Consider the following 12,683-nt stretch of genomic DNA (forward strand, 5'->3'; position numbering starts at 1 on the left):
TATCATGGAAGTGGAACAACCTTGAGGAGCTGTTTGCTGCCAGCATCATTTGAAAGCACTCTGGCCAGCTTTAACTTCCTGCTCAGTACTGCAAAATCAACAATACTATGGAGCAGGCTTAAGCACCAACTCCCACAAACTTAATGGCTTGAAAGGCAGCTCACAATCTGGAGACGGATGCAGCCCCCAGTTTTAAGAATATTCATCTATCTGCCTGCCCATGGGAATACCCTGAAAGTGTCCATTAGAAATGAGCCATCGCTCTGCCTCCAGACAAGGGGAACAGATTTTTCTGAAACTTCTGCTCCTGTGTTAACTGGGGAGTTTGTGGGTTCTCACTCCTGATTCACTATCACAAGGCCGCCCTCTTTCAGTTACAGCTGATATGTTTGCTGCCTTGGGGACCAATTGGTAAGGAGGACATTTTCACAGGTACTTGCTGATCTCAAGGGACCAGGGGTGATAAGCAGTTCTGACTATTCTGCTCTAACTTTTCCTGTTATAAGTGGATGAAATACTCTAAACAGTATAAATTACCATTTTTTAGATTTTCTGCAGAACTACTGTACCTTAGCTGTTTGCTTTTGAGACAAATATTGTTTATAAACTGATGCCACAATACACCATTTCTTTATAATCCATCTATACCTCCTAAAGACTGTCATAAACATCAGAAAGTGCGTGCTTTTATTTTATATATAAAATATTAACCTTGATATTACATGAAAAATGTTATTTGTACATTAGCAAAAGTAAGCTCAGTTTTTTCTCAGAAGCCATACTGTTGTTATTCAATTTTTGTTTCCGTTTCACTTACTATTAGCAAAAATACTGCTATGGCAAAGAGGCAAATCACTGTACTGCAATCCTTCTCAGCTGAGACAGACAAGACACTACTCACTCTGTACATCTTGGAAAGCTTTGAGATATTCTACAGTGAGGAGTGGCTGAGGCAGTTCACGGATGAAGAGTTTTAAAAGACTTGCTGCATCATGCTGCTTTACATTTTCCCAGTTGAAAGTCCCTTCATAAAATTTTGCTTCCAGTTCTTGGCATAGACTCTGAAAGGCAGTACAGAGAGCACCAATAACACTTGGCTGCTGAAGTCATGCATTATACACACAGCAATACTTTCCACAATACTTTCCACACTTTGAAAGAGGGGAAAAAGGAACATCTGAAATATCACTTAACTCCAGCTGCCGCTGACCTTTTGCTACAAAAAGATAAATTTGGGCTCATAAGAACTGCAAGCAACACATAGTAATAGGCAGCAGATTGGCAAATCCTACAGGAAGAAATCCCTTGGGGCCGCCTCAAGGCCAAATGGAATATATTCTAAGAACCAGATATCACACCCACGCACATAAAGGTTATGACAACCCTTCCCCCAAAATATTGAGATGTGGCCGATACAGATAGCAATTCGGAAACTGCTATCAAATGGTCTTGCTGCAATGCATGCATGGCCATTTTCATAAGCAAATATGCCCATCGGGCATGTTGACACAGTTTCCTATCAAAACATACAATAACGTGAGGCTGGTTCTTTTTTTAAAACACAGGAAAAAGATATGTGTGAGTGGATATCTGGATGTTTGGCCATCTACAGGGAATCACTTCATGCCACTTGGCACATACAGGTTTGCCTAGGAGTGAACGTCAAACGTGCCCTCTGCAGAAGAGGACTGTACTGCATAACATGAGGTTACTGCATAACATAACTGCATAACAGAATAAACAGCATGCAAAGTCTCAGTGATACCTCATAACTCTGAGGTTGGGAAAGGGCGTGATACTGTTTATAGTGGACATTATCCTGTACCTGCCCTGCTCCCACAGCAGGACTATTACTGGGCTTCAGAACTGTATAAATAGGAACACACTGCAAAGACTGATCCTCCTTAGACTCTCATTAAGCATCAGTACCAGCCTTTCATCCACTCCCAGTCCAGCAGAGTAGGAAGTGGTCTGAGTAACAGGGCCAGTGGCCCTGAGACACCTCTCACAAGTCCCTCACTTCTTGCCTCAGCTCTTCAAGGCAGAAAAGGACAGAGGCACTGGTCCACATGCAGACCAAATCACTGTGGCAAATGCAGTATTAGACATCTAGATAAAATTAATTGTTATATCTGAGAGACAAGGGCAGAAATATCAACTATGCATCCTAATGCACCGATGCTTAGATTTTAAAGAAAAGGTACTTAATTAAGGGGTATATGCAATGCTTTATTTTAATAATAATTCTAAAATCTATAGAATAAGATGGCAAAATATTTTTCTTGAGATTATCTGTGCCTTTCTATAAAACTACTTAATGAGGAAAATACTTCATTATTCTATAGGAGAAAAAAATTTAGAAAATTAAGAAAAAACATCAGTGTTTTAGTGTGCTGAATTCTTTGCTTTTCTATAAAATTTTCTAGGAACTTAACATCTTCGCTAACAAAACAGTTGCTTAATTCAAAGAAGCATCTGCAAATAAAGAGGTAAAAAAAATAATGAAAATCAAATAACAAATGATCCCCTGCCTGGGAAATCACTGATAAAAATCAAAGAATAAGCAAATAAACAAAATCCCTCTGAAATCATTCCAGTTTGCAGAACTGATGAAAAGTGGAAAATAAAGAATGGAGGAAAATTGCAAAAAAAAAATCTTGTAGCTACTGGTAAATAAAGCCAATTTCTGTAATATTCCCTTCTTTCAGTTGTTTCTAATAAACCAGCTGCTGGACCAAGTTCTACACGACAAAGACTGGCAGACATCTCTGAACAGCTGAATCTACTTTAATGGTCTTTTCCGTTTAGAATTTAATGCCAGTTCAGACCATCTTTTTAACACATTGACTCTTGGCGTGAATCATGCCGTGTATTTAGTTTCCTGCATTAAGGCAAATACTGGGGAAGACTGCATGTAATTGGCACTCACTCTGCAGAGTGGTGATGTGCACGGACGTGCCTAACAAGATTGTGCTTAGTGAGTTGAGTAGTGATATTGCTGTTCATAAAAATAAATGTGAGAGGTTCTTCACTACATGCTGGCTGCCTTGCCCTGTAATATAGGTTAAGTCTACCTATTAAAATAGGCTCACAATGCCAGAAAAAAAGCTTCCTCCTGGGGTAAAAAGACTGTGTATTAACTGTTGAGATGATTAAGCTTGATCAGGGAAAAAGCAAAAGGCTGGAAAGCTCATGCCGAGAATTAATGGGATTTTGGCACAACTGAATTTGAAACATAGCCTTGACTCTCCTTCAAAGTTGAACTCTAGTCTTGTCCTCAAAGCTACACTGGATGAAACCATCAGCCTTCTGGCTAATGTAACACAATTTTCTTTGTAAAGAGATTCTGCTTTGTGTTTTTCGAGATTTTCATAACAACCCGGTGTTAAAATAGATCTGTATGACAAAATGAAATCAGCAAACACAGGTAAATTTTGGGAGATGTTAAGAATCTGTGCAATGTCTTACCTTTATTCTTGTTGCAACTCCTGGTATTCTAAGAAGTCCTTCGGTTTCCAGAGTTGCCTCTTCTATCTGGGCAATCAACTGCCAAACACAAACCAAACTGCATGAATGAAGGTGCCAAGTAAAAATTACAGGTAGATAGTTCTGGTATATTGGAGCTTTTGTGCATGTATCTGTGGCTGTGTATATGTGTACACATGCATCTGTGCAGACACATGTAACAAGTAGACAAACACATATGGATTACAGGTGTTGCAGAACAAAATCTTTAATACTGCTCTTACCTGTTTTATGAACGCTGTTAAAGAAGAGTTTGTCTATTTTATTAAAAGATAAAACTGTATTTTTAGGCCTCCTTAAAGTGTTTTCCAAAGACTGAAGCAGGGTGTTTTGGTTTTTTTTTTTCCAAAATTACTGTGGTATCAAAACTAAATCCCAATTAGTACTCTTGTTCAAGTATCTCAGAATCAAAATAATTGAGATAACATTAGTGATACCAACTTCCTCACATATACTCTTCTACTCTTCTTCACAACTTTAACAAAGTAAATACTTTCAGGCTTAGAAAAAGCCTCAGTTTTGCAATTCTCCTAACAAGCCCAAAAGTTTGCAATCCTACTCATGGCTTAGATAAATTAATAGAAATACTACAGAAGTACTTAAAACATGTATCACCAATTCTGTGTCTCTAAAAGATACACCTAGAAGTATTCACTGAAAGATGGATCCAAGAGTATCCAAACTACATTTGTAAACATCACAAGCTGATTACATCATTTTAGCACAAATGGTTCTCACAGTGTTTAGCTAGGGCAGTGCCTTTGTTTCATACCTTCCTGTGCCAGCTCCTCAGTAAGAATTATGCAACATAGTTGTGTTTTCTGCAGTAACAAAAATTAAAGGGGGTTTACCAACTACAATATTTATGTAACTGATAAATGCTATAAAGATGTTCAAACATTAAAAAAAAACCAACAAAAGTCAAACCCAAAACAAAAACCACAAAGTTATAAAACAGCATTAAAGGTGTCACCATGGTATATTTTCCTTGGTTAATAAGTAAATAAATAGATAAAAGGCACTAACTGCCTGCATCCAACTCTCGCTGTGCATGGCTTACACCAGAGCAGCAGCTGCCAGTTTCATACATCATACATGAAGTCACTGTGGGCATGTTACGTGATTTGCCACCACAGAATCATAGAATAGTTAGGGTTGGAAAGGACCTTAGGTCTGATGGCACCACTGGTGGCCACAACTCCTTTACACACACTCACTCACAAGTGCTTCCTCGGCAGGCAGCTAAGAGGTGGCTGCTGGCCACCACCAGCCTCCAGCCTACAGGAAATCCCCCCTTCATTTCTATCAGGGCTGATCTGCATGGCTTCATTAGCAGGCCAGAGACCTGAAATATTATTAGCAGAAACTTCTGGTAGAGACACATAGATTGGTTATAACCCTCAGATTTTCCAGTCGGAAAACCCCCAGACTAAATTAGGTTGTTCTTTTTAACTGCAATTCCTCAATGAAATAAAAAGTGTATTTTTCAAGAAAAGATTTTTTTTTAATTAAGCAACCTTCCTATTACCTTGGCTTGTTTCATTTCAGTGATAAAGTACATTTAAAAAGCAGTATGCACAAAAATGTTCCTTCTTGAAATTTATATAAATCTCCTATTCTTGGAAAGCACATACTGTAGAGAACAGGCAGAAGAAATGGAAAACTTTATTTTTATATTCTCATTTAGAGAAAAACTGTATTCCAAGTGATGTCTGCACCTTGCAAAACAAATCGCATTTATAAGCTAGAAATGTTTATGTAGAATTTTCTTCCTGAAGAACTAAGCTTACAATGTGAGTAGGACAGCATAGTGATCAATCACTTTTTGTCATTTTTTTTCTTTCTTTCTAGATGGCGTCTTTCCAGAAATACATTTTTAGGATCCTGAGGAAGTAATTTCTGGCATGAATGACACAGCAATAGTTTTAAGAGTGTGATGCAAAACTACTTTGAGTTTTCTGTTTCTCAAAAAAATAGCTTAACAAGCAGGTCCCCAAGCCTACCGAAATGGTGATGACACAGCACTGAGTTTCTGTCAGTATTATGACAGGTCCACACACTGTGTTCTCTCCCTCCTTGTGCAGTGAGACTTGCTATGCATGGGCAGTAAATCCACAGTCTCCATCACCTTTCCCATTCCTTTCCCCATTACCATGGCACCATACAGGCCAAAGCATCCCCCTGTGTAGTAAGCAAAAAAAATCTTGAAGAGGGCCACTGCCACCAACACAGGAAGTCATCCAGGCTGATTCTCATCTCCTAACCACCTGCCCTGTGGCCCAGCTCACTTCCTAGGAAGGTAGGATCAGCCTGTGGGACAGGGATTGAGAACTTCTACAGAATTTCAAGTATTTGTTCTGAAAAAACAAAGTTAAACCACCTTTATGAAATGGAATTTGGCTGCAGTAGGTCCTTACACAAATTGCCAAGTTTCACAGGCTTATTAGAAAACTTGCCTAAATCATAGAGACCAGTTGTAACAAAACCCAAATTTTATTCCTTTAACTCAAAATATGTCTGATACAAAACAAAGTATAGCATTTACTGAATTAATAAGTAAAGCTGCAAGTAAAAGTTAAAATAACTTTGATTTATTAGAGTCATATACTGAAAATTGTGCTACAAGAAGAAAATAAATCCAGGACAAAATCTCATTTGTTTATCATTTGCATTATGTAACAAGTTGACTTGTTCGTGCCTATTCACCTTTTGAAAAATCAGTGGGATCTTGGTTCCTGGTACCTTCCTCTGATCCTGTTCCAGTAAAACTGACAGTGGGACACCAAACAAGCCACAGTCTGAAGAATAATGCAAAAGAAACACAGATATTATCCACATCTGTTCCAGTACATGTGGTAATGGCATAAATCCACATTTTTGAAGCAATAAATCTATTCAATACATTCAGAGCTATTGGCCTCCTGTTCAAAGTGTTTGAATGTCTTCGTCAATGAAGTTAATACACAAAGCATTCTGGTTAAAAGGATTCATTCATCTCTTCCTTCAAACATAAATCAGGAGTCTTCTGTTTCGACTTCAAATTGTCATCCACATATTCTGCAGCACAGTGAAGCAAACTGCATAAATGAACCACCTGCATGGTTCTCATATGCAGAATAGATGAGATGATGACCCTGCAGTGCCAATCTGCATCATTCAGTGCAAGTTATTATAGTTAAGATGCAAATGGCATGAGTAAAATATCAAAAAATTTGGCTACTAAAATGAGACAAATGTAATTATAACCAAGAGTTACTCTGAACACTTTTCCCTATGAGAGTTTTGAAAGAAGAGCTTGACAGTCCCCGTGCTTTTGCATTACACAGTACCTGCAGAATAGCAAGATCACCATCTTGCCAAAAGGTCTTCTGATTTTTAATTTTCTTTTTAAATAAAAGCAAAAGTACAATTAATTCTTGGTTTAAAAATAGCCTTTACAATAGTGCTAAGACAATGCAAATAAAAAAAAAAAGCAAAAAACTCTAGTCTCAGTTAACCTAGCCCTAATGCACAACTAGCCTTAGTCTTCCAGTAAATGGGGTTCCCATGCATTTATGGCCCAGCTGAATAAAAGTGAATGACCATTAAGAGAGAGCTATACTGATAACAACTAACCAAAAGTTTGCTGACATAGAGCTTCTCTGTCAGAACTACTGACAATTGCTGTATGTGCAATTTTTCTGAAACAGCATATAATACTACATGCAGCTAAAAACTCCTGCTTGGTATGTTGCCATGCCAATATTGAGCATGGAACAGCTGTAATTGCTAAAAATGTGTCAGCCCTTCAGGGAATGTGATATATGTCAAGGAAACAGCTTCAGTGCCAAACCAGGGAATTCTTGTATCTCTATCAGCATAAAAAGTCTACATATAAAATATGTAGAGACTCATACAATCAATATCTGTATCTCATATTTTTATCATCTTGAAGATCTTGTCAATAATAAAAGTTTCTACTAAGATGAAGTTGGAAAACCAAACTGAGTCTAGCCCATCATTTTTAACTTTTAAAAAGGCTTTTCACCAATTCATTTTTCATGACTGCCTGTCATTCAGAAAATAATGCTATGAGTGAAATTCAATTGACAATAAATTTGGTAAGAAGAATCAATTAAAACTAAAGCCCAAAATACAAGAGAAGAAAGTGTTTTCTCTGTATATTGGTGAAAGCACAAGCACTACTACTGCAAAGCAACAGCATATTCTGAAGAATCTATTGTTCCTTGCTGTATATCTCTCAATCCTCTGTGTTGCTTTTAATTACTTAAAGTGAGCTATTGCTCTGTCACATTCACTGAACCTCAACAACAGGGTTTTGGCCAAAGCTGCCTTGTGATTAACTGGTAACATATTTCAAGGTCTTGTAAAGCATTTAGCAGAAGCCAGAAATACAGAAACAAACAAAGCACTGAAAACCTTCTTAAAAAAACACTGTGATTATACATACATATCCTCCAATAGTTTACAGAGCAAAAGGACACATTGCAGCTGTCTTGATATCCTCTGCAACAGCCCAAATCTTCCACTTAATGTGATGCCATTCAGCATAAAAACTGCATTATGGCTTCAGCAAATACTGAATGGACAAGGCCTATGTGACACAGGAAAGTTAGTACCACACAGAAAAAGAAAGCAGGTGGTGAAGGCTCCCAGCATCTCCAGCTACGGGCAAGAAAAGCGAAGACGAAGAGCACTGTCCCATAGCTGGAGTGACCATGAACTTTCTTAAAGTATGCCTTGAGTTAAGGCATATAATTGCATGCTCCTCAGGACCTATGTTACTATTTATATATTAACATACATTTTCTGCTGTAAAATCATAAAGAAATGGCTGCATTTGTTTGTTGGATTGAAACAAACCCATTTGGTTCAGAATATGAAACACTGACTCACCTTTGGTTTTAATTTTTACAGCTTTTTGCTGCTTGAATTCTGTCCCAAGTATGTCATAGAGAGCAGTTAATTCAATCAGCGCTAAAGAATAGACTTTCTTCATGTCCTGAGGGGCCAGGTCACCAATCTTTGTGGTACCTGTTTTATCCTTCGGCACCCTGAAATTCTAAAAGCAGAGATTTGTAGCAAAGGGAGTAATCCAAGTCATAGCAAATTACTTGGCTTCCTTCAGGGCACACCCTATCATCATGAATCCTGCTGGTACGGATTAAATCACAGGAGAATCTCCCAAACAGGTTGAAAAGCAGATAATCTTAAAATCATAGGAGGCTTTAGGTTCCTAGTGACTTATGGAGGTCATCTTATTCGGCTACCTGCTAAAAGCAAGGCTAAATTCAGTCTGATTAGGTTGCTTGTTGCACTGTCCAGCTGAATTTTTAAGTCCCAATAACCTCTCTGGGTACCCAGTCCAGTGCTTAATGCTGTCATAGGAACTTATTTTAATTTACAAAACAGAATTTCCCCTGTAGTCATTTGGGTTCACTGTCTTTTGTCCTTTCACTGTGAACCTCTAAAAGTCTTGATTTGTTCTGCTTGTAACCATCTTCACCCCCCTACCATTACCTTCAGTGTCCTTTTGCAATCTACAGTGGTGGAAATGGGTATCAGTGAACAATTCTATACACATACAATTGGGATAGAAATCCCTCTGCATTTATGCATGCAAAATAACATATTTGTCTGCCTCTAACAATAAGGGGGTTCCTTTCTTAGGAAAGGAGGATTTTTAATTATGACTCATTTCTACTGCACTAAATGCTCAGACACTGCAGAAACCAGCACAAGGAACTTGGCTGAGAGGGTGAGCAAAAGGGACTTCCTAGCTCATAGAGCTTTTTAACTCTGTCAGCAGGCTTCTAAGCAAGACTCTTGCCTATGCATGACATTAGTGGTTTGCATGACTCAAAGCAGGAAGGCTGACAAGACTTTCTTCCGTTCGGAAAGATATACTCCAGAATTATCTTCTCATCCTGTACAAACCCAGCGACAGCAAGAATGAATGGGTGGTTATGGTACATGACTACAAGAGCACATACTGAAACATAAACATAATTTAAATATAGTAGATATACAGTCAGTTTCCCTCCTTGAGGTTTCATTGACTTGCACAAACATGTATATTTTAAAATAGCTGCCAATGAGGAAGGTGCAACAAATACAAAGTGTAGATTTAAACAGGTTACTCCCTTACTTTCCCTATCATTTTGCAACCACTTCTATAACTGAAGAAATCCCATAGCCATGACTTTGAGCAATCCTTCATAAGCCTGGCTAAAAGTCTAGCTAATATATGTTCTATACGATGTATTATGCATATATATGCATATATACAGAAGTTAAAGCATAGCTATCATTTCCTTGTTACAGCCTGCATTAGAGAAACATGACTCAAACACCCTTAGTGTCTGGTTTATTATGTTTAAACTAGGATACATGGGATAATTGCTATTTGAAGAACTGCACGTGTCCTTATATAGATTAAGTGGTTGAAGAACTGTGAAACATTATTACTTCAGACACTATGTTTACTCAGACATGTTTGCATACACTGTTAGGGGAAAGAAAATAGAGATGTTTTTCATGCCAGTGATTAGTTTACAGGTCATACATAACTGCAAGTTCACGAACTGTCAGATAGAGAAAGATCCTCAAAGAGATGCTTGAGGATCAACAATAAAATGCCTGGGAGGATTTTCTTTTCTATTTGGATTCATTCAGAATGAGCCTTGTTTAATTAATGGTTGGAAAGAAAAACTGAGCACAAACTAAACCTTATTTCCCTGCCATTTGACTCTAGACCTCCACAGACCATTCTGTTCTTCATTCTCATCCCATACCTATCTGCACTGGATAACTGTACCAGGTTTCTACATGCATCCACCAACCTTTTTAAATGACAACACAGCTTTTTATTACAGGGGTAAAGCATCTCACCTCAGAAAACAGGAAAAATAGCTGTAAACAAATGACATAAGAACACACTTTGTGTACAATTATCAAGCCACTATTCCACCTTAATATTACCAGTGCATTACTGCTTACACAGAGTGCATTTTGCCATTCACTGACATAAATAGGCATAAAAGTAGTTGCTTCGATGTTACTGAGAATACCATTCCCAAAAATCAGTTTTCTTGAGAAGGTCTATCTCCCATAAAGCTGGATCTGACAACGCTCTTCTAAATCTAATTTACCCCCCATCAGATAAATATCAAGCAAACAGCACCACAAGCAAAAACAAAGAATGAAAACGATAAGCAGGAAACACTTACTGGGAGAAGAGTGTCACCCCCTCCACCCTTGCACATTTTGCCTACTGAGCTGTCTTTGAAATTAGCTGCCTGTTCTGAAAAAGATATCTCCAAATTGATGTCAGTGTCCGAAGATGGCATGTCTTCAAGCGGGCTCTTCTGCTCATCAGTTCCAAGACTGAACTTTGGACCTGAAAACAGAGTGAAAAAACCTACTAATCAACAGCAGTACAACTGAGGACCACGCAGTGAATGACAGTAAGTTTAAAACCAAGCAGAAGTTAATCCTGTGCAAGGGATGGACTTTCTGGTTGCAAATTCACTGATTTCTGCATTTTTTTATGCCTGTTAAAAATTCAGCTTCTTACAAAGGTCCAGCTTTTGTAGTTTTTCTTGACTAACTCTGCTGAGTCATGGGGTTCTCTCCCATGTTATGGAAAGATAAGGCAATCCACCTCAAACAACAGACTCCCAGAATCTTCCAGACCCAAACAGCTCTGGCATCAGGAACTTCTTGCCATCAAATGCTTTCCAGCCCTAAAACTGTAACTTCCTGCAACCAAATCAGCAATTATTTCTGTTGGTAAAATTTCAAAAGCAAAACAAAATGTTTCCTCTATTATCCAAAGCACTAATTAATATCTGAGAGTAACATGGAGTACACAGATAATGTCTTTGTCCTGACATTTCTGTCCTCACCTCAGTCTGAAGAGTCTAAAAACTGTTTGCAAATGTTTCCATGATACAGGGAAAGACTGAGTACACAAAAAAGGCCCTACTTCTCTTTCTTTGTTCGTTGTTCCTTAAAGGAATTGAACACTAGACAAATTTAGAACTTTTTTTTGTGGTTCAACCAACCAACCAAAAAAACCCAAAAACAAAACCAAAAAGAGCAACCAAAATGACACCACAGAAGGAAAAAAAATGAGAGGCAGTTCTGCTTTTAGAAAAGTTCAATTTCATAGTACATCAGCCATTGCTTTTCAGTCGGAAGTTAAAATATATAATGAAAGAAGCAAGGGTAAAATTATAGCGTAAATAACACTATTGAATACAAAGCATCAAAGCCAATTTAGTCACAGAAAGGTTCTGATCTCTCCTCCATCTCTCTTGTGATATAGTACTCCTTAAAGGATACATCCAGGACTAGATTTCTTGTACAAGACATTACAAATATCTTGGAAGTATATGTGATGAAACTCAGATTTCTTAAATACAGGGCAAACAAACAATTCAATCCTGCTCATTTCAGTGGGACCATGATTCTGTCACTGACTCCTACCCACAGGAGGCGGCAGCCTGGTCAAAGCTAGCATACAGAAGTGCAGGAAAACATGGGACAGAAATGGACATGAGTTGAGGAGGTAAACCATGAGCAGCACGTATTATTTGGTATAGGAATATTGTGTAACGTAACAGATCAATTTCTTCACACCACTGTGGGAAATGTTTGTATGGCCTGCAATAACTATGCTACCTCAAGCCAGAGAAAAATTCCTAGAAAACAGTTACAGGTACAACAACATCTGACCTTGAAAGGTCAAATGGGAAAGGCTGCAGATAGGCTGATGTAAGGGAGAAGGCCCCAGTGAAGTGCTGTTCTACACTGATACTTTCAGTGGCCTGCAAAAGAGCTGAGCTGCAAGCACGCAACCCAAACAACGTATGAAGCACCAAGTTTAAAAAAACAAAACGCCACCAACCTGATTTTTTTTCTGAATCATACCTATGTCTAGCTGAAAGACACAAAACCAAGACTAGGCTCTGGTATTATTTAGAGTGAGTCCTGAAAATAACCTCAGTCTGCTGGAACCAAACTCAGAGGATCTGATAAGCAAGTGGCTGCAGCCATCACAGCCACTCTCCTGCAGCACGTAATGCTTTACCCAACCACTCCCACGTCAATGTAATTGATTCAGAGCTGAGACACTTCAAGACAGGGAAGGTGGA

General features: G+C 38.3%; 1 protein-coding gene across 3 annotated transcripts in view; it reads right to left on the reverse strand.

The window, feature by feature from the left end:
* ARHGAP18 (Rho GTPase activating protein 18) overlaps positions 1 to 12,683 on the reverse strand; it is a 99,896-nt gene that overhangs the window by 16,736 nt on the left and 70,477 nt on the right. For all 3 annotated transcript variants that reach the window (XM_031054081.2, XM_034061014.1, XM_034061013.1), the window contains exons 5-9: positions 10,755 to 10,924; positions 8,422 to 8,587; positions 6,232 to 6,323; positions 3,469 to 3,546; positions 902 to 1,061 (exon numbers count right to left, since the gene is read on the reverse strand). In XM_031054081.2, the coding sequence (XP_030909941.1) occupies positions 902 to 1,061; positions 3,469 to 3,546; positions 6,232 to 6,323; positions 8,422 to 8,587; positions 10,755 to 10,924 (666 nt within the window). The remainder of the gene's footprint in view (positions 1 to 901; positions 1,062 to 3,468; positions 3,547 to 6,231; positions 6,324 to 8,421; positions 8,588 to 10,754; positions 10,925 to 12,683) is intronic.

This window comes from Melopsittacus undulatus, chromosome 3 (assembly GCF_012275295.1).
Source record: "Melopsittacus undulatus isolate bMelUnd1 chromosome 3, bMelUnd1.mat.Z, whole genome shotgun sequence".
NCBI lineage: Eukaryota > Metazoa > Chordata > Aves > Psittaciformes > Psittaculidae > Melopsittacus > Melopsittacus undulatus.